This window comes from Emys orbicularis, chromosome 10 (assembly GCF_028017835.1).
Source record: "Emys orbicularis isolate rEmyOrb1 chromosome 10, rEmyOrb1.hap1, whole genome shotgun sequence".
NCBI classification, from domain to species: Eukaryota; Metazoa; Chordata; order Testudines; family Emydidae; genus Emys; species Emys orbicularis.
Window position 1 is genome coordinate 62,886,514 of NC_088692.1, and position 22,521 is coordinate 62,909,034.

General features: G+C 43.6%; 1 protein-coding gene across 1 annotated transcript; it reads right to left on the reverse strand.

Annotated features, from left to right (window-relative positions):
• Window positions 1-3,277: 3,277 nt before the first annotated feature.
• On the reverse strand, window positions 3,278-15,667 carry LOC135885076 (uncharacterized). Its single transcript, XM_065412705.1, has 7 exons — window positions 15,551-15,667; window positions 11,476-11,832; window positions 7,501-7,917; window positions 4,424-4,528; window positions 4,313-4,337; window positions 4,168-4,202; window positions 3,278-3,456 (listed from the first exon to the last, which is right to left on the reverse strand). The coding sequence occupies exons 1-7, from the start codon at window positions 15,591-15,593 to the stop codon at window positions 3,278-3,280; spliced, it is 1,161 nt and encodes a 386-aa protein (XP_065268777.1). The 5' UTR covers window positions 15,594-15,667.
• Window positions 15,668-22,521: the final 6,854 nt, after the last annotated feature.

The following is a 22,521-nucleotide window of genomic DNA, read 5'->3' on the forward strand; positions in this document are numbered from 1 at the left end:
CTTGCTATCTGGTCACCCTACCTGGACCAGCAAGGGATGGGAACACTACAAAGACACATGGGTGCTGGAACCAGGGGTGCAGGGACTGCTGCTACTCTCCCTGCCTTGAAGTAGTTTCCCTTATATACAGGGTTTACAGTTTGGTTCAATGGCTCTCAGCAACCCCCATACAAATTGTTCCAGCACCCCTGCAAAGACATCACACTCAACCCCTTGGAGTGATCCCATCTGAGCATCCAGGATGGAGCCAACAGACCCTTGAAAGAGGATCACTTCACTCAGTGTCAAGCTTTTGAGGCGGGCAGGGGAAAGTAAATGGAGAATGTGGAAATTCCAGTGGACTGAAGATTTAAATATACACAGAGATACAACTATCCTCTCATCCTAGCTGAGGTTCCTCTCACCTTTGTGATGGCTAAAAAGGCTTATGTGAGGACACTGGCACTGCCATGATGTCAGTGGCCAGGACATGGGCAGTCATGCCTAGTGGTTGGCACAGGCACCAGAGCCCAGGGTCAGAGCCACAGTCAGAGCCTAGGTACCAGAACTGAAATTAGGAATCAGATCCAAGGATCAGAAACAGGTTCCCTGAAGTGGGGCAGGGCTAGAACAAGCACACACAGGAGCTAGCTCAGCCATGAGTACATGATTTGAAGAGACACTGAACTGCTGCTGGGCTTAAGTGCTGGGCTGCTGACTCTTCAAACCAGTCAGGGGGTGTAGTCAATCAGGCAGCCAACTACAGGCCAGCTGTTTTTGTTAGGTTCCCAGGAGCGTGGCTCTGCTGCAGGTCCTGATTCCTGGAACATGGTTTGTGCTGTACCTTTTCTGGGGATACCTAAAGGACCCCAGTCTCCTTCACAACATTATATCCAATGTGGCCGTTTTAAAGAAGAAAAACTTATGGTAGGGGCTAATAGTGTCCTTAATTGATTCTGCCTGCTCTAGTAATCACACCTGAGTGTCTAAGCTTCTGATCCTCCTCTCACTTACACCAATGTAAAGCAGGAGTATCTCCAATGGAGCCAACAGAATTACACCAGTATAAAACTGGAGGAAAATAAAGATCTTTGTTCCTAAAGCAATCTTTCATTTATATAGGTTTTCATACTCTAAGGCAGTGTTTCCCAACCTTGGGACGCCGCTTGCGTAGGGAAAGCCCCTGGTGGGCCGGGCCGGTTTGTTTACCTGCCACGTCCGCAGCTCCGGCCGATCGCGTATCCCACTGGCCGCGGTTCGCTGCTCCAGGCCAATGGGAGCTGCTGGAAACAAACCTGCCCGGCCCGCTAGGGACTTTCCCTACACAAGCGGCGTCCCAAGTTTGGGAAACACTGGCCTAAGGATGATGTTACATTAGATAGGATAAGATGTATGAGGGCTATAAAACCCTCTTGCTTCAGGGTATAGCCAATCTCTAGCTGATAGGTGTTGAGAAGAAACTTCTCCTGTGAACAAGTTGTGCCATAATTGTCCATTATGGGGATTCTTGCATCTACTTCTGACACATCTGGTGAAGGCCACTGCCGGAGAGAGGATTCTGAACTAAATGAACCAATGGTCTGAGTGTGACAATTCCTATGTTTCTCTGGTGCAAATGGTCATAGCTTCATAATGGAGCTATGAGAATTTATATCAGCAGAGAATCTGCCCCATAATATTTTGTAAGATAGCTCATTGAATAGTCAAAATGGGTAGTCAAGGCTACTATGCTGGGTTTTTTCCCGTAAAATCAGCAAAAAGTTCATAGTCATTTTCAAACCGACTTCCATTCTCCAGCTCCTCTGCAAAGAAAAACAATTTCATGGTCAGTAGAGAACTTTTAGAAATGGTTTTAGAGAAAGTCATATATTTCAGCATTCATTATATCTTCTGAATAACAATCTCACACTAATTTTCCACTCAGGTTTCAGTTACACTGATATCAAAGCAATTGCATATGACAGGAAACTATGGCTCATTACTATCAAAGTGATTTATTTTTTACTGTAAAAAGGAGTAGTAGTGGGGATTTCATGTCTGTTTTACAAAGGCAAATTAGTGCTCAAGAGAAATACGGGCCAGAACAATGGTACCAACACTCAAGAATACAACTTTGATAATTCTGAGCTTAAATGAACCATAAAAGGCCTTTCTGTGTGTATTCAAAGCCATACGTGACAGGAAAGCAATTTACCCACTGTCTCCTGGAACTCCCCTGCATTGCTGGGCAAGAACAGATGCTGTGCTTCCCCAAAGGAGAGTGTAGGGTGGAGCAGGTCGGGCCATGGCCATACCATCTCCCTGCATCTTTTATTCCACTTTTTGGGCAGCTTGTGTCCCAAGAAGCAGTTCCTGCACTCAGGAGATCACAGAGATTGCAGTTATGGCAAACCAATGCACTGCTCCTTGTGCCTTCTCCCTCATGCATGGTTTGCACTAGCTGAAAGCTCACAGCTGTCTAATGTGTGTGATCAATTTAAGGTTTGCTCGGGCTAAACAATTCCCTGATTAGCCTGTTCCTTTTGCCACAGATTTGAAATTCCGAATCTACAGCTTACACCGCTCAAAAAGGGGAAGATACAAGGAATAACTAATGTTCCTTACTGCTGTAGTGAGAAACAGACCCCTGAGCAGATTCATACAACTGGAAACGTATTTCCCATTTTTAGTGCATATAGTAACTCCTCATTTAACGTCGTCCCGGTTAACATTGTTTCGTTGTTACATTGCTGATCAATTAGAGAACATGCTCATTTAAAGTTGAACAATGCTCCCTTATAACGTTCTTTGGCAGCCACCTGCTTTGTCCACTGCTTGCAGAAAGAGCAGCCCGTTGGAGCTAGCTGGTGGGGGCTTGGAACCAGGGTGGACCGGCAGCTCTCCTATCAGCTCCCCTAAGTTCACTGTGCAGAGGCCGCCCAGCAGGCTATCAATTGCTGGGCAGTTCAGGTATCCCTCCCCCGACTGCTGTGTGCTGCTCCTGCCCGCAGCCTTGAAGCTGCTCCCGGGAGCCTCCTGCTTGCTGTGCGGGGGGTGGGAGGAGGTCTGGCAAATAAAAAAATTCCCTGGAACCTATCCCCGCCTATTTACATTAATTCTTCTGGGGAAATTGGATTCGCTTAACATCATTTCGCTTAAAATAGCATTTTTCAGGAACATAACTACAACTTAAGCAAAGAGTTACTGTACTCATATAGCCCCCTATTAGTTATACTAGTGTGACTAACCTGGGTGGTTCTATTTGCAATGTCATTTGTCAAAAATAACACTTTCTCTTACAAGTCACTTACAGGAACAGCTATTGTGGCACCACTTCATAGACTGTCTGTATTTCATCTCCTGGCCCCTTGTCAGATGCTGCAGTGTTATCCACTGTACAATAGGCTGCATTTGGGTCATCATATGGGCTTGTTCGAAGTGAACACAACACTTCATTTCTTTGCAAGTCTTTGCTGCTGCTCACTGCGTACGGGGAACCTGTAAAACAATTTCTCTGCATCAAAGAGTTTATGAATCTCACAGAATTAAAATAAAACATCCAACTAAAATAAATCAATCAACTAAATAAAATAGTAATTATATCCCTTTGAAAAGGACGTTAAATAAATTCTTCTCTCCTACCTCCAAATAATGGAATTTGACTCCATTCTAGTCAGCCCAGAATTAAGACCTGTGTTGGCTACTGTCTACAGTACCCCACCTCTAGTAGCTAGGAAAACGATTCAGACTCACTTAGCTGCTAGGTTCTTCTCTGGCCCCAGCACTGTTCTGTCAGTACACACAAACACTGAGAACACATGACTCCATCTTAGCACCCCAGAGAGAGCAAGAAGCATTGTTATATTCATTTTACTGAGGAGAAACTGAGTCATAGAGAGATTCTGTAACTTGCCCAAGGTCATAGGGACAGGATGTATGTGAGAGAGCCAAGAATTTAACTCAGATCACCCATATCCTATTCCAGTGCCTTAATTGCAAGACCATCCTCCCTAAAGAACAACTGTCTACTTAACAGAAAACTAATTTGATTAACAAAAGGTTACTTGTCAAAAAAAGCATTGGCATTATCTGAAGTTTAAAAACTTAATACCTTGCACAGACAGTATAAGAAATCTATAGTACACAATTCTCAAAATGTGCTAAGTAGACAATCACTTCAAAAAGGTTTATCAAAAACTTAATGCTCACATTCATCTCCTGGAATTTCAAGAGCATCCTGAGCTCTAAAATAAAAAGATAAGGGATGAATCTATTTAGTCATTTCTATCGGTTGGAAAAAACACTTTAAAAATGATACTACTATTTCATTGGTTATGTCCATTCAAGGACGTACCTGGGAAGTTGTGCAGATGGCTTTCCTGTAACAGATAAATAAAACACACTGTAAAGTTTCAACAGTTAAAATATTTCTGCAGATCTTACTTACTAATTTTACTTTTCCTACCTTTTGATTTGGTTTTCTTTTTATAGATCAACCATGCTATCCCACTGATGATAATAATCCCTACGATCAATCCAGTGGTGGCATACAATGGCATGGAAGCAGAGGCTAAAGAGAGGACCAGGGTTAGTAAATCTTGAAAAATGTAACCAGATGCTGGGAAAAACACTTTACTATCATCTCTATTATATGGATAGTGCTTTTCAAGTGATCAAATAATGTGAATAATACACATTCAGCAACCCATTAATGTGGATGATTCCAGGATACAGAATGCTAGTATTGGTAATAAAAGCAGCAGCAAACTTGATTTCTGTAAGCTAATTTTTCTTATGAGAAAATATTGCAATATTGTACTGTAATGATGCAACACAATATATGTTACAGTAGCAATATTGCAGTGTCTTGTGAGATTACTGTGGAATACGGTAGTATTTTAATGGGTTAATGCAGCACAACTGTAAAGCATAAATACTGAGGTTCACATTTTTAAAGGGGCTTAAAACTGTCCTCCATTTTTGAGTCCACAGTCATTTGCAGGTACAAGTGTTGGACTCACCTGTGTTTTGCCATGAGCCCTGAAAAAGGCACAGTCCACCTCCAGGTCTTCCCCTACCCCAAGTCTAAACCCTACACCTGGTGCAGTGTATTTCTTGCAGTTCACTGTCTAGTATAGGTAGCCAATGTTTGGGGAGGCAGAGCCAAGAATCTGTCCATTCCCTGACCATTTTCATTCATAGAATATCAGGGTTGGAAGGGATCTCATCTACTCCAACCCCCTGCACAAATTAGGACTAATCCCCAGACAGATTTTTGCCCCAGATCCCTAAATGGCCCCCTCAAGAATTGAACTCACAACCCTGGGTTTAGCAGGCCCATGCTCAAACTACTGAACTATTCCTGCTTACAGAGAGGGGACCAGCGTGGGAGGTGGGGTGAGTGTAGAAGCTCTACAGAGCCTTCTGTCGTCCCCACACTGCAATCCATGGTATGCCTTACATCCCTCTGCTGCTGTGCAAACCTGACCTTGATTTTACCCTATAGCAATTAGGGGTGACATCCTCTCTCCATTGAAGTCAATGGGATATTTGCCATTAACTTAATGGGGCTAGGATTTCATGATCCCTGGCTATGTGTTATGCTGGCACAACTCAGTGGCAAGACCTTGAAATAGTGTCATTTGTTCCTACAGTTAATCAGATTAATCCCTCAATCCAAGTCATTTAAAAAAATGAAATCTAGACTGTAAACTCCTTTGGACAAATATGGAACTGAGGTCAGAGAGATTAGGGACTAAATATCCACTAATTTTCCACATCCTCCATTTGAGATCCCTAGGACCTGCTATTGCATAGAAATTAGCATTCTACAGCACTTTATATGTTCACTCCCATGGACTGAAGTTGCAGCTGTCAGTGCTCAGCACTTCTGCAAATCAGACCCCAGGGTCTCAAGTCAGGAACCTTAGTACTGGCATCTCCCAACTTTGGAGTGCTTGACTTTGCAACCTTAATGCTCTTTTAATGTGGGGGGGGGGGGTAATTTACTGTTTTCTTAAGAAAGCAAACAGAAAAATCAGAAATTCTATTATGTGACATCATATTGATACCCACCGGGTCATCGGCAAGGTTGGGACATTTAGATCCACCACAAAGACCTATGCCATGTAAGCTAACAATGTCACTGATAGCAGTAGTAGTAGGTTGTCATGTGGATCAGCACTAGAGGGGGACAGGACACCTTCCCCGTGAGTTTCACAGATATTTGCTGACAGCAGAAGAATGGTGAGACTCAGGAATCTTGACTTCCATGCCAGACTCTGGAGGGGATGGCTCTAGCAGGCATGAATTCTTCTGCCCAATCCCTTCCCAGCATGACCCCTTTTGCCCCATCCTCTCAAACATGTCCTTGTCCCAGTCCTGTCACTTCTCCATCCCAGTCCTATTCTCCTTGCCTACCCTAATTGCAGTCACCAGTCCTCTTACCAATGCTTGCCTCCAGTCTCCCCCTCCCGCACTCATCTTCTCCATCCCCACTGGTTCCCAGTCCCATTCTCCCTCCCTCGGCTCCTTGTCTAATCGCAGCATTTTCCCCACCCCATCCTGGCTCCTTAGAACACTATTTTTTGCCCAGCCATTCCCACTTCTTTCCCCCCACCCCACACATCCTGGCTCATCAGATCTCTGACCCTCCCTTTCCTCCTCCCCCCATCCCACTGCTTCTCAGTCCCAGGCACCTTGCACAGCCAATCCCAATCTCATCCCAGTTCTCATCTGATCTCAGTGTCCCCCGCCACCTACTGGCTTCTAGTGTCCTTCCCCCTGCCACACACACACAAATTTCTGTCTCCAGCTCTCTGTCCCAGTCTCCCCCACCCCAGCTCCCAGTCCCAGGTTCCCTCTTCTGCCGCCCCTATCCACTAGCCTCCTGCACTCCTCCCCTATCCACTAGCCTCCTGCACTCCTCCCCCACTAAACTCCTTGTCACACTCTGCTCTCTCCACCCTCCCACCACTGGCTGGCTAGTTTCTATCATTTCTTCATTCCTCCTCCTCCATGAAGCCTGGGCCCAGCAGGGATGTCACTGTGAGCACAGAAGTTCAGTCTCAGTTCAATTGCTTAGAACTGGACACAGCATGGCTCACAGCAGTCCAGACCTGCAATTGCAGGGAAAGTCCCACTCAGCACTGGGCTGGAGCACTGGGGAATTTAGTGGGTGAAATCTAGGAAGTCTTTACTGAGCATCTGTGACTTTTAAAGGCTTATAACCTGGCCAGATTTGGGCAGACTTTCATAGGAATGGTAAAAGGGACACCGCTAACACGAAGACTGCTCTCCTGCCAAATGTCAAGTCCCTATTTCAAAGCCTGGAGCACTAGATCTCTTCAAAGAAAATGTCACCAGAATTTTTAACATAGGCAAAACAGCATATTTTTCCATGGGTTGGTCTCAAAAATGGCTAAACCATTTTCACTGAAGTTTTCCCAGCATGGAAAATTTTATCCCAAACCAAATAGCAAAAGTTTGGCAAAATTATAAGCAACTCTGGTACCAACCCCAACTACAAAACTTCTAACTTACATGGAATGGCTTGATTCCTCACTTCTATAGAAAGGTTATTTGCAATCTTCCACACATGTTTACTTCTTGACCAGACATTTACAACACATAAATAAGTTCCACTGTCAGAGTAAGTAACATTCAAGATGGTCATATTATGGACTACATGTGTCTTGTTTGAATCTAAGCTTGTATCGTTCAATAGTCGTCCTTCGATCATCTCATCAATACAGCAATGTGTATTATACGAGAAAGAATATGGCTCTCTCTCAACAGAAGACAGGCATTTGCTTGTTTCTTTATATTTGATCCAATATATAACAAATGTTTGTCCTGATTGCTTCATTTGAAATTCACAAGAGAGAGTGATGTTACTTTCTTCTTGTACTAAATGATTATCGTGTGATTTTGCAGGAATGGTCTCAAATGTCTCCTTATCTGCAGTACAGAATGAAACAAACACAAAAGATGTGACAAACATGCACTGTAACGTGTTATAACATTTTTGCCTTTGAAAGGATTCTTACAAGTGTAAGCAGAGTCAGGATGAGCTCGACCCTGACATCTGGTGGTGAATTGTGGCGAGTTGTGGAAAAGAACTTCAGGGGCTGATCTTGTTTGCATAGCCACACCCACTCCGCCTAGCATGAGCCTACAGCATCCCAAAATGGTCACTTTGGCTGCTGTGGGATCCCCAGTTTCTCTGTTATTGGGGCAAGAAGAATAAAGTGTTGTTACCATGATTATGTGAATCAAGGCCAGTGGAACTGTTTTATGACAGAGGGACTCACCATCAACTAAGTAGCACTCGCTAGACTTAAGACCCTGAAGGGAAAAGGATACTGCCAAACTTACTTGGGGGTGTGTCTTTTGCTCATGCTTTGTGTTATGAATCCTGTTTGTGGTGTTTCCCCAATATAATGCCACATTGTTTCCCTCCTTTATTAAAAGGATTTTGCTACACTCAGACTCCGTGCTTGCGAGAGGGGAAGTCTTGCCTCTTAGAGGTGCCCGGGGGGTGTTATGAAATTGTCCCAGGTCACTGGGTGGGGGCTCAAGCCGGTTTTGCATTGTGTTATTGAAACGGAACCCCTAGATACTGAACCCGGCTTTTGTTGCTGCCAACTCAGATGGGCAGAAGGGTTACACAAGTTTGAAAATTTTCCAATAAAAACACCATCAGATACAGAATTCAGTGCAAAAAACATTGTTTCATTTTTATTTAAAGCGGGGGGGAGGGTGTTTTATTTTAATGAACAATTTACACGGTATTTTTACATTAACAGGTGCAAATACCTACTGTACTATGGCTACAAGTCAGCTATTTTAAATAGCCATTTGGGGCCCAATCCTGTGAGCAGGGCCGACGAGAGGGGGGGGAAGCCGGTACAAATTACCGGCGCCCGGCGGTCCGGAAGGGGGCCCGGGGCCCGGCTTCCCCCCTCCTCTCGTCAGCCCTGTTTAGCCGGTCTGCCCTTGCAGGGGAGCCCGAAAAAATTCCGGGCCCTGCTTCCCCGGCTTCCCCCCCACTCTCGTTGGCCCTGTTTAGCCAGTCCGCCCTTGCTGGGGGGCCCGAAAAAAAATTTTCACCGGGGCCTGAACCCGCTCTCGGCGGCCCTGCCTGTGAGGTCTGAGTACCTTCTGCGAAGTTGCCAGCACCTGCACATTCCACTAAAGTTGAAGGTGCTCAGCTCCGCACAGAAGGTTATCAGCACTGCATGTTCAGTCCGTTGGTGGTTATCAAAATAATAATTCTGGGCTGGACCAGCTGTCCACTGGCACCACAAAAGTGGGACATGCTCTTAGGGGTACTAACTATTCTACTCCTCCACAGATATATGTCCAGTTTCACTGAGAAAACCTCTAGGACTTAGGAACACATGAAGGAATTCTTCCACTCTACTCTGCTCTGATAAGGCCTCAACTGAAGTATTGTGTCCAGTTCTGGGTGCCACATTTCAGGAAAGATATGGACAAATTAGAGAAAGTCCAGAGAAGAGCAACAATGATTAAAGGTCTAGAAAACATGACCTATGAGGGAAGATTGAAAAAATTGGGTTTGTTTAGTCTGAAGAAGAGAAGACTAAGAGGGGACATGATAATAGTTTTCAAGTACATAAAAGGTTGTTACAAGGAGGAGGCTGAAAAGCTGTTGTCTTTAACCTCTGAGGATAAGACAAGAAGCATGGGCTTAAATTACAGCAAGGGTGCTTTAGGTTGGACATTAGGAAAAACTTCCTAACTGTCGAGGTAGTTAAGCACTAGAACAAATTGCCAAGGCAGGCTGTGGTATCTCCGTCATTGGAGGTTTTTAAGAACAGGTTAGACAAACACCTGTCAGGAATGGTTTAGTTATTACTTAGTCCTGCCTTGAGTACAGGGGACTGAACTAGATGATCTATTGAGGGCCCTTTGGTCCTACACATCTATAATTCTATGATAACATCTGGGAAACCACATTCTCACACTGCAGTAAACACATGTTGTCATTTCTGCTGCCTGGTTCAGGGTCTGCCCTGGCCTAAGTGCTGATAGTATCAATTACAAGATACATTATTAGACAAATGGCTGGAAAAATGTGAAATTACGGAACAGCTATTAAAGATTAAATATTTTCTGGATAAAGTAGTTGAAGTGCAGTGTATATTAAACAGGACATTCAGAGAGCAGTCATTTTTAATATGTGCATGAACACATTTAAAAACAACATTGGCCTGTAGAGTAAGATTCTGCAGCATTTATAAGGTCAAATTTTCAACTAACCTCAAACCAGGCTCCAAATTGCAGACACAACATTTAGCATACACCTGTTATGGGTGCTCAACAAATATTTGCACACACAAATTTGTTATTTAGGTGCCTTGTCTGCACAAATAGTTGTTTGCATGTGCAAAATAGGCACAAAACCAATTTTGTGAGTACGATCGATTGAAAGCTTAAAACACTAGAGGTAAGATTCTGTGCTGTGCCTCTAGATGCACAGAACAAATCTCACAACCCAGGCGGAGAGGGGCTAATGTGGTTTTAAGCAGCCCCCAGTACAATTTAGGCAGCCCTGAGGGACAACTGCCCTGAATTTAAGCAGTGCTGCATTCTGCAGCCTGGACCCAAGCCATACCTGCTATGTCAGGATTTGCAAGAGTGTTGCTGAAAGGACAGTCTGCTGTTGTCTTCCTTAGTTCCTGTGCCAAGGGGGAATTCTTTCCAGACCAGATACTGATTTTAGAGACCCTTTGACCATTACCTAGCCATAGCATGGTTGAGAATCTCACTCTAGGGGCAGAAATTCAAACAGCAAGGCAGAAAACTGGGCATTAGTGTTTTACAATCTGTGAGCCAGATCCTTAGCTTGCATGAATCAGTGTAGTCCCACAGCCCACCATGTACAAGGATACCTTCGCCTACCAACTTTAAAGTAGAAAGATGTCAGGTAAACTGTACCAGCATCACTACAAAACAGAGTTTCTAGGGGGAAGTGAAAAGCAACTTATTCAGCTAAAATCAATGGGAATTTACCCAAAAAAGGGTTGAGCGAAAACTGAATAAAGACATCATGAGTAGGCCTTTGAGTTGGAATGCATCTAAATAACAGGGTAAGTAGACTTAGTATGGCAAAAAGTGCGGATTTTCAATGACCACCTGCCAGATATTTGTTTTAGTTTATTTTCTTTTTTAACAACTTCCACTTTTGTTCACCACTTTACTCAGCCTAGTTCAGATGCCTAATTCATTCAAAGCCAAATTCAGTCACCCTCACTCATATAACATCTCCTCCATTAGTGTTCCTTATTAAAATCAAGGGAACACTGGTGGAGAATCGTATTATTCACTGTAAGTAAAAGGGGCAGAATCTGGTCCTCAGTCCTGAATTCTCTAAATAAGCTCCTCTTAAACTCACTAACTCCCTTTCTGGCTTCTCAGCTCTAGAATTTATTGATAAAAATACCGCCTTCCCCCTCTCCCCCCCCCCCCCCCCCCCGCAAGAAAAGTACTCACCTGCAGTCATGTTTATTATCACCACAATAAAAAAGTTATAATGTCTGCAGTGAGTCACACTGGTAAAAAGTGGGCAAGTCTGTGATGTTCTAGTATTTGTAAATTGCTCACATGCAAATACCCCACCACCTTTGGAAGCAGAATTTGATAATTGGTTTGTACACTTTGTTTTATCAGAGCATTTGTTTGGTCCGTTGATTACTATGGGCTGTTGATTACTGCAGTAGTTGATTACTTGGAATTCTTGCAGAGATTCTCCAGTTTCATACCACACTGTTTCCTTCTTCCCATTAGCCAGTGTTTCATTGCACGTAAGTGTGAAATTTCCATTTTCATAATGATGAAAGAAAGTCTCACCTGTTAAAAATATGTAAACGGTTAATGATGCAAAATGATTCAGAAATCATCTTACAAATAATACTGTAAAGAAAGTGCTGCAGGTTACAAGCATCATTAAGGGCCCAATCCTGCGAGCTTGGGTGCTTCTGGGATGCTGCTGTGTTCCTCCTGGGTCATGCTGAACATCCTCCCCTTGCCATCAGCAGAAGCTCAGTGCTCTGAGCACTTCCTCTGACCCCCACAGCACTTTGTAGGATCTAGCACTAAGAACACAGATCTGGAATTTTATACTTGGACCTTGCGGAATGAGCAGAATATTGTACAGATCATAGTGAACGCTGCTCAAATTACATAGCTTAAGCCTTGACATTGGCTTTGTTTTAAAGGGTGTTTTTGTGGCCATTTCTGACCATGAGAATGACACCAAAGAGAGTTCAAAAGAAGAAAAGAGGGTACAAATATGTATTTTTCTACTAACAATTGCCATATTTATTAATTCCCTTGGCCAATAACCAATCACAAGCAGCCATGGCACAAAACTGCAGTTTTTACTTAGAAAATCTGGCCCTTGCTAGTTAACTTTTAGCAAACTACATAAAGTTTAAGTCCCTGATCCTGAGAACGTTTGTGCATATGAACAGTTCCAAAATTCTATGGGACTATTCACATGCATAAAGTTACTCACATGCCATTACTGATTACAGAATTGGGGCCTACATGTGAATTACAAAGGCTTTATGAGGCATGTGTCTAAGAGACACTGTCATCACAATTATGCCTCCAATCCTCTTTCCTAAATTTTTGTAGAGTTCTTATAACATATCGTCATTTTGGTGAAATGCAACAAAAAACTGTGCCTGAGCTCCTCCAGCTGGTCTGCTGCAAAAAATTAAGCATACTTAGAGCTATGTTAATATAAGCATAGATGATGGTAAGTAAATCGACAAAGCATTTTAGCTTTTGTATTTTCACAGCTTTTTTAATACAGTACTGAATAAATTCGGGTTTAGAACCAGAGCTGGTTGAAAGATAGGGAAATATAGTCCACTTTTTTTTAAATTGAAATTTCATGTTTTGATTAGAACGTTGTGAAAATATTCATAACATTTTATTTCCAGTTCTTTTATCCATTGAAATTAAAAATTTTGGTGTAAAATTTTATCAAAATTTGAATTTTGTCAAATTTTGACCAGCAAAGTTGAGGACGTTTTGCCAGCCATGGAATCTAGAAGTTTCAATATTTGTCCAAACTTCAAAAGCCCCAACAGGCCCTGCAGTCCTCTATCCCCCCAGCATCCTTCTGCCATGAGCAGACCCTGTGACAGACTCTCCCTTCAATAGACCATGAGCCCTCCAACCTGTTCTATTGTGCTCTTTCTGAAGAGAGTGAAGGGCAGATGGACTTTTCAGGGCCTATTCTTTGCCTTCCACAACAGGATGGTGCCCCAACGGGACTTTCCCCCCCTTATAAAGCAGTTCCCTTTCATAGGAGAGTCCTTGCCACAAAGACCTAAGAAAATTACTTAAAATAGCTTCTGTTGGATCTCTTGGGGTAGATTTAGCCAATCGGGGTACAACTGATTTGATCCTGCCCTATGATATTTTATTGATGCTGTGTCTTGAACTGGTTATTGGGGTGTTTATTGTATGAATGTATTAATTTAGCTTAATAAGGGCACTGTTAGGATATGTACTCAATAAGAAGAAAACAATGGCTCAAGACAGTCACATGTGTGCAATCACTTGAGAACTGTTAAGGGACAAAGCCAGAACTGTTTGCTTTGATGATTCTACCTCCACCTCAGGACAATCTACAAAACTGGTTCTGACTAGAAACTTTTCCAACATTACATGGTTTTACTATCAGCTGTGGACACATGATACACAATATACCCCATGTACACTTTCAAAAGCAAAATTAGAGGTTGACAGTTAATATATCTTTTTTCTGCTGCTCAGCTGTGGGTGAGACTTTGGCTAGCACAAAGCTGTGTTTGAAGCTCAGTTATGCACATACAGCTGGGGGGAGGAGGGGGAAATCTACACCAAAAAAAAAAAAGAAAAAGGAACCTATGGTCACAGTCACATTCAGAACTTCTGTGTATATTTTTAAGACCCAGTCCTGATCCATTGGAAGGAGCAGGTTTGAGCCCATATTCAATGAAATAAATAAATAAATAAATAATAGAGCTGAATGCAATTTCCAACTTTCTCTTTGAAAATTTCCTTAGAAAAATGGTAATTGGTGACATGTAATATATTAGCACTGTGCGAGCTCACTGAGGGCCAGACTCTGTGACCCTTATCGCTGGGAGTAGCAAGTAAGGTCCTACTACTTCTGAGTAAGTGAGGCAAGATCTGGCCCCAAATATAGAGAAAATCGCTTCCCTAAAAAGTGACTCCATTTTGCTTAGTGCAATATTCTATGAAATACTACACCAAGTGCAATGTAAAATGTAATTGCCACTTGACAAAACCGAAAAAAGAGTTCATGTTGATATCTTTGCTTTTGTTGCTAAAGTGTTCCCACAGACCCTGGTGTAGCCATAGATTCATTGCATCCCAGCGCTGTTGCTGGATCTATTGCTCGGGAAGAGAGATCTGGGAACCACCAGTAAAAACTCCCCATTCCCAGTTAACTTTGCCACCAGCTACGTGCACTTTTAAAACATTCCCCTAACCCTCCCCCTCCGTATTTCACACAAATGCACTTTGCAGACATCTCTAATGACCCTCCCCACTCCCCAGTCCATGTACTGGTTGAGAAAATAACCTTTTACAACATTTTTAAAGTCAGTAAATATAGCTTGCAATCAGGAATACTTCTTGTTGAATTATTAGTAATATTAGAAATAATTAATATTAATATGGGAGACCACCAGACACTAATTTAACCATAAATTCCTTTACTAAGTCCAAAGGCCAAATAGTATTTTAACATGCCTCTAAACATGCCTGTCAGCCTTAAAATAAGCAGTCACTATTTCCAATACAGTAACAAAGTATTCATAAGCATGCGATCACTTACAAATAGGCCAGATCTAGGGAAAACCATCTAGTCCTGGTGTGCACAAGCATGATCAGGTGGTAGGGTGTGACAACCTTCAAATTCATAACTTTTTTTATATCCTTCAAAAAAAACAAATGATGCCAGAGCCAGTTATCACATTAGGTAATGACTAATTTGAGACAGTTCACCCTAATTTTCAGTTTTAATCCAGATAAGATTTACAACCTGCTTTCTCCCAAGATCTTTGCTCCTTATCTCTTCTCCTCCTCCTCCCTACTGTCCAACAGCTTTTTCATTGCACTTGTCTTCACACAGGTTTTACTTTTAAGGTCAAACTGGTATGTGGGGTGGAAAGGTCCAGGCTGGCTCCTTTGCCTTATTTAAAACCATCTGCGGTCAATGCTGTCAGTCAGAGGCATGCTTTTTAGAAATTTCCTTATCTCATTAATTATTTTTGAACCAGCCGTCCTCCCTACTCCATTCCTTCTGGCCTTATTATTTTCAAGGCTTTCCTTCTATTTGCTAGTCAGGGCCTTTCTTTACAACATAATATATTCTTAACCAAATTTAAACCAACTCTAATTCTTTAATTTCATATTTATGCTACACTTCAGTACGTGTTTAGATTAAACATCCCAGAAAATGAACTTGACACAAAATACACTTAAGAATTAAGAAAGTGAGATATGCATAGAAATGAGCAATTTTTCTTAATAGGAAACATACCAGTAATTCGTCCTAGAAAAGCCAGGATCACCAAAAAATACATTCTTCTGAGAGGAAGGGTTGCAAAGGTTTCCTCTTCTTGGTTTTGTCTCTAATTCTAAAAAATTTCTTGTGAAGAGAGAGGAAAGCGGAAGTTCAGTGAGCACAACAAAAAGTAACAGGAAACAGATAATGAGAATTACAGCACTGCCCAACTGCAAGATATGCTGTTTATTTTAGAGTCGGAGACACTTCCATCACAAACAAGCCTACTGTCATTCAATGATGACAGAGGTAATTTATACCTTGGGAAATAAAGTCCAAAGACTAGAGGCTCTTAGGCAGTAAGAGAAAGTCTTCCCTAGAAAAGAAAGACTGAGGTGCCCACAGTAATTTGCTATCCCCTGCCCATATCAATTGTGTGACTCCTGCAGTGTACCAGGATAGTGTAGGCCTCACTCAGTGGACAAATGTCCAGTGAAATGGAAGCTAGTTTAGCCTCCCACTTACTAGGGATTCCTTTGGGCCTGAGCCATCATCTGAAAAGCAGCCCCCTAAGGTATCTGGGTCAAAGATGCAGCAGTCACTGAGTCACTAGCTGGTTCTTCTTCCATGTCCCAAGGAACACATCCAGACAGAAAACACCATTTGGGGAACAGAGACCACATGAGGGCAGAAAGACTCCTTCATAAACCTCCACTACCTCCACAAGGGTAGTGGGTGTGAAAATCAGAAACGAAGGTGAGTAGGGCCTGTGAACAGGAGGTGTATGCCACTTCAGCTCATTTTGTACATACTGCTGCATTGGTTCTTTCACATTTAAGGGGCAAGGTGATACCACCAGTTTGTGAGAAGTAACATGACTTTATTCCCCTCCAATAAATGGAATTAACTCTTCTAATTAAAAATCTGTTTTATGATTTTTGATTAGAAGAGTTAATTGCTAGCTCTTTGGGGGGAGCTAGAAAAACCACAGTCTGTCTGACCAAGTTGTGCTGAGGGTAGGAGAACATCACAGGTAGTTCCCTAATCCACTGTCAGTGAGTATGGCAGCTTGTCTGGGCAGTAGAGATGGCTGGTAAGTCTTGCCAAGGTCCCCTGGAGTTCTGTTGGAGGTTGTCTTACACGTGGGTTTTGTTGGAGCTTGAAGCCTAAAGAAGCAGCCAAGAAGCAGCAGGCTGAAGCTGAAGAATGGAAGCTGCTTGAAAAGAAGACTGGAACATCCTGGAAAGCAGCTACCTGAAAGAGCAGCAGCAGCAGTAGAATTCCGAGGTTGCCTTGGCAATGAGGAGCTACCTTGCCAGCAGCAACAGAAGAGCAATAACCACCACTGCATCCGCGGCAGAAGAGCAACAGCGCAGCTGTGGCAGCCACACTCTGGGGATCAGACAAGACAGAAGGACCAATAGATGAATCAGAGGAAAATTTAAATAAAGAGTGTAAGTCTGATCTTCTTTCTATCTATTATTTAAGAGTGTATGGGTTTGTCTGTGAATAAAGCTGGATGCCTACTTCTTGAATGAGATCTCCGCTACCCATCCTGCGACTGGCTGATCACCACTCACAGGATGTTAAATGTCAGGTGTTAAATGTTAAAAGTTCAATGTCAAGTGTTAAGTATTTATGTTGATGTTAGGTAAATGTTTTAATCTGTGAATGCAGTAATGGTTTCTCATATGTGTATATAGGGGCTGCGTATACCGCACTGTATTAAGTACGAGGTTAAATTATATCATTAAGACTAAAAGCCTTTATGGATACAGGACCTCTATATGCTTGTTACATTGAAACCGCTGTATTTCTTGTATGTGTTAAGATATCCTGTGTAATCTGTGTCTTTTATTTTATTTCACCGCTCTAATTCTTTAATGTAATTCTATTGCATTTTACTATGCTCTATGTATCCTTTCTTGCTTCATTTATTACATTGTAACCACTTATTTCCTTTAAATAAATAATTATTTTGTTTTCGAACAGTTACTGCTTGTGTGTCCATCCTTGAGCGGAAAGCTGTATCCCTGTCCTTTCAGAGGTCAGCAAGACTAGCCTGCTCTGGGGAGCCCTCTGCGGGTCAGAGACAAGCCCCCTGGTAACACTCTGGCAATTCCTTTAGGGCGAGCCACAATCTTGTTTACCCCTTTTGTTAAAATTAGACAAACTTGTAGGTAACTTAATTAGTGTCTAAAGTTTTGGGTAACAAAGCCTCCCCATGCTGCCGGAAGTCCTGCAGTGCTATGAAAACCTCCCCGTACTCCCAGAAGACATTGTAGCGCTATGGAAGCTTCCCCAGACCTCCACACACCATCATAGTGATAGAAAAATGTCCCTGGGCCACCAGGAGCCATCAGAGCACTGTGAAAGCCTCCCAGGCCCGTCCTTAGGCATACACAGCATATGCAGCTGTGTAGAGCACCCCAAAATTGGGGGCACCATTCCCCTCACTGGAATCCTCTCTTTCTCCGGCCCCTCCCCTGCACTGGGCCGTTGGGCTTCTCCCTGCCCCCAACCCGGCCCCCTCCTTCCCTCCCTCCCTCCTCAGCTGGCTGGCTGAGGGCTCCAGCCTCCGGCTCTGCTGTCCCAGCCCCAGGGAGCCCAGAGCGGCGCGGCCGGTTACTGGTGGCGCGGCGGCCTGGCCCACTGCGCCACTCGGTCTCCGGCGGGTGGCAGGCCGGGGCCAGGACAGGAGAAGCGAAACTTCCATGTGGGTCAGCAGGGGGAGGAGGGGAAGCCAGGCCGAGCGGGGGGGAGGGGAGGAAGGGACTTAAAGTGCCAGTGCACTCACTGTCTCTCACACTTCCCTCACACACACACACACACACACACACACACACACACACACACTGGCTCTCTCACACACACACTGGCTCTCACACTAGGGTGACCAGATGTCCCGATTTTACCCCCCAACCCCTGTCCTGATTTTTCACACTTGCTATCTGGTCACCCTATCTCACACTCACATACACTCTGCCTCTCACAAATCACAGTCCCCCAACACAGATTGTCACACACACACATAGAGTCTCACACTTCCCAACACACACTCTGTCACACAGTCCCCCAACACACAATCACACACACTGGCGCTCTCTCTGTCTCTCTCACATGCACTGGCTCTCTCTCACACACAAATACACACACAGACACATGTCACACACACACACACACTTGTAGTATTGTCATTGTTATTACTGCTTGGTACTTCCTGTCAAAATGCTCGTGGTGAGCCAGGAGTGGCTAGGGGCTGCAGGAGGGCCGTGGGCTCTGGCAAGATTCAGGCCCCGTGTGACAGCGCGAAGCCTGCCTTGAGCCACTGCCGGTATGTGTCAGCAATGGGGGGGAGAGTTCTGGAGGTCCATGGGCGGGGGTGGTGGCTGTGCCCCCTCGACACACTGGGGTCAGCAGCGCCAGCTGGGAACTGCCTTCAGTGGAGCATAGGGGCACCAGTTTAATAATACTGCGTAGGGCCCCATAAATCCTAAGGACGGCCCTGAAGCCTCCCATACTTCCAGAAGCCATCGTAACACTATGATAGCCTCCTTGTACTGCCATAAGCCATTGTAATGCTATGAAAACCTCCCAATTCCCCCACAAGCCATTGTAGCACTCTGAAAGCCTCCCCATACTTCCAGAGGCCCTCATAGTGCTATGAAAACCTCCCTGTACCACCAAAAAACTTCATAGAACTATGAAAGCCTTCCCCTAGTGCCACAAGCCATTACAGAGCTATAAAGGTTTCCCTGGACCACCACAAGCCATCGTAGCGCTATAAAAGTCTCCCCGTACCACCAGAAGCCATTGTATCACTATGAGAACTTCCCCATACAGCCAGAAGCCCTCATAGTACTATGAAAGCCTCCCTGTACTGCCATAAGCCAGCATAGCAGCATGAAACACAAACTCAAACATATTGAAATGGGCGATTCCTAAGGGAGAACGTTTGTGGTCACGGCCATCATTGGCATTTCTGTTTCTGTAAATTCAGCAGGAAGGAGGGGTGAACCAGTTTGGAAAAAGTTACAAAACCCTTCCAACCTTTGCCCATCCCTAAGCTTATCCTGGACCAAACTATTTCCAAAGTTAGAAAATATCTGGTTCCTACAGGCCGTGAGATGGTAAGTATACATCCACCTAATCTCTCCCCCCAATTCACCTGCTGTGGATGCTCTTCTAAGGCCTGCGAGCTTCCTTCAGGGGACATAACGATGGGCCTACTCATACCTCAAGCCCCTACATTAGTATCTGAAGTCAACCACATCAGGATTTAGTAAGTTCTCGCTGAGGCCTGCTGCTCTCTCTCTTTATGCGTAAAACGTATTCTGGATTTTGCAGCTCACATAGTCCTGAGAAATGCCAGGTTCCTCTTTTCCAACCTCTCCCCATTCATGCAAGATTAGTGGCCAGAAAAAAAAATCTGCTTAATAATCCCATGGGCCTTTCAATTCACTAATTGTGTCACTCACCCCAGGGCAGAAGGCCTCATGTATGCCCTCTGCACCCGTTAATCCACACATTAAGAGCCAGATCCTGAAGTCCTAATTTAGGTTAACTCAGTCAAAACTGTACTGATTTCTGTAGGACCAGGATCAAACCCAGTTTCCAGCCTAAGATACTCAGGTTGTTGGGGAGATCCATGATAGAGGGAAAGCTGGGGAGGAATCTTCCTTTGAAGGTCAAAGACTTGACCACTGTGGAAACTACTCTCTGGAGACCCTCCAGTTCAACCCTGACCCATCCCACTGCCTGTTACATTCCTAACTCCAAAAACCCTGACAGGGTTCTGTGCCAGAAGGAATAGTCCCTGCCTCCTAAAACCTGCACTCACCAGAGGAACCACACTATTTCAACTGTCAGAACCTCTCTGCTGCTACAGAAAGGGATGCCCCCCCATTGAACAAAATGAAGGGATCACATGAGGGCAGCATGACACTAAAAACCAGAAGGAGTCGCTCCATTATATAATGACTGAAGACTCTTTCTCTTGGTTTTACAGAGACTTTGTGAAGTCAATTTAGAAGCAAATTTCAGTTTTTCAAAAGCAAGCTTTTACAAAAACCTAGCATCAATAGGAATATCCCTGTGTCTGTGTGTTTATTTCAATGGAGACAGGTTGTTAATGATTTCTTTCACCTTTCCATTACCTACTGGGCTTTCCAAACCCATTGAGAGAGTATGGGGAAGAGGGAGAATAGGATTTGTCCCAAATGCACACATTAATTTTAGAGCTGTAGAAAGTATGTATGTTTTGGCTTCTATGCCACTGTATATATATTTTCATATGTGTCCAGTCATTCCCAATGGATCAGTGTCTGACTTTGGTTCTCACAGCCTAGTCAAATCCCCAATCTTCAGAATTTTTGGCATAGCCAAAAATGTGTCCCTTACTTCTGTAATCAAACATGCATCCGAATCCATATCTTTTTCTTTGTTACCTCTGCTTCCTAGATATTAATAGAAGAAATGGAAATAGCAATCTTTGCAACTAATATAAAAGATTCAGGGCCAGCGTCTCACCTAGTGTAAATCAGCATAGTTCTATTGAAGTTAATGGAGCTTCACTGATTTACATCATCTGAGGATTACACTTGTTCCTACCGTCTACATTCCAGTGTTTTATGCCATTCCACTATAAAGCTTCACCTGATCAGGGCCCTATATGGCCTGAGAGCAGCCTTTCCTTCTAAAACTAGGAATACAGTTGACATATTAGGGGGTAAACATTTTGGATTATGCTGGGACTTGTAAACCACAGCCTGTATTGGGATGTGATGGAGGGGAGGGAAAGGTCTGTACATTAGCAGCAGCTCCTGGAGGCATTTAAAGACATTAGCAGGCAGCTGTATGTTATTCCTTTACACCTTTGCTTTGTTTTAGAACGTGTCATTTAGGAGGCTGCTTTGCTAACTTTACTATTTCTACTGTTTTTACCTTGTTTTGTTATATTTTATAGTGACCCTGTCTTCACTGGTGGTGAGGGCAAAGGAAGGTTTGGTGCTAATTCAGTGAGTCAGGCATATCCGTAATTCCCATTTACTTCAATGGCAGTTCCATGCACAGAGGTCATGCAAGAGTAGGCCAAACCCAGCAGGCCTTACGCAGATACAACAAGAATTTTCCTTCAGTGAGATTCTCCAAGTTTGACCCTTAATGATTTAATAACTAGTGTCTCTGGAACATCATCATTTGACTTTGTAAGATAACTTCCATGATTTGCCTGAGAGTATGTGTTACAACTCTGGAAATTGTTTAGGCTGATATCAACTCTGTCTTAGCAAAGATGTCATATACATATAATTTAACTTTCTTTCGTTTGTCTAGGGCAACAGTGACATCTGGTGGTCACTTTCATTCAGGAGGAATAGTACAGTATTTCCATACCTCTCCTCTTTCAAACTCTAGTCATTTGAATTTAATGCACCTTTCAATCATATCTCTGTCATAAAGTAGATTCCATTGCTGACTGAACATTCTGCCCTTTCCACCCTGGAGAGAGAGGGAGATGCTTCCCCAACAACAAAGAGAGGTGAATAATGAAAGATCCCTAATATGGTGCCTGCATATCTGAACTCTGTAAAGGGAATGACCTCCCTTATGCCAGTTGTCCTGCAACACTCCCCCTGTTCCCATCCATGGAGGGGGAAAGAGGTCTGTGCAATGAAGATATTAATACTGCATTATTGCTTGGTGAAGTCTATCACTGCACATCAGTGGAAGGGATAAGGCTGTCATCAGGGTTATACCATGGATTGTGATGGAGCCAGAATGGAGTCATCTGGGGAGGGAATGGTATTTTGATGGGAATACTGAGGGGCCCCCACCTACAGAGAAAATGACCAAATTCTGAATTCATTTCCAACAATGGATCTTAAAAAGTAGCTTCAAAGGAAGGGCAAATGGAGGTTTTGGACCAATTCACTGAGTCACCCATATACAATTTCTGCTGGACCAGCCAGATAGGGTGCAGTTCAATGGAAAAGAGTCTTCAACTTCTG

Excerpts from the sequence above, each read along its gene's own strand:
- LOC135885076 (XM_065412705.1), bottom strand. The coding sequence starts at position 15,593 with ATGTATTTTTTGGTGATCCTGGCTTTTCTAGGACGAATTACTG. Across the intron at positions 7,918-11,475 it reads GATAATAAACATGACTGCAG|ATAAGGAGACATTTGAGACC; the intron begins GTGAGTACTTTT and ends TCTGTACTGCAG. Across the intron at positions 4,529-7,500 it reads GAGGAATCAAGCCATTCCAT|CCTCTGCTTCCATGCCATTG; the intron begins GTAAGTTAGAAG and ends TCCTCTCTTTAG.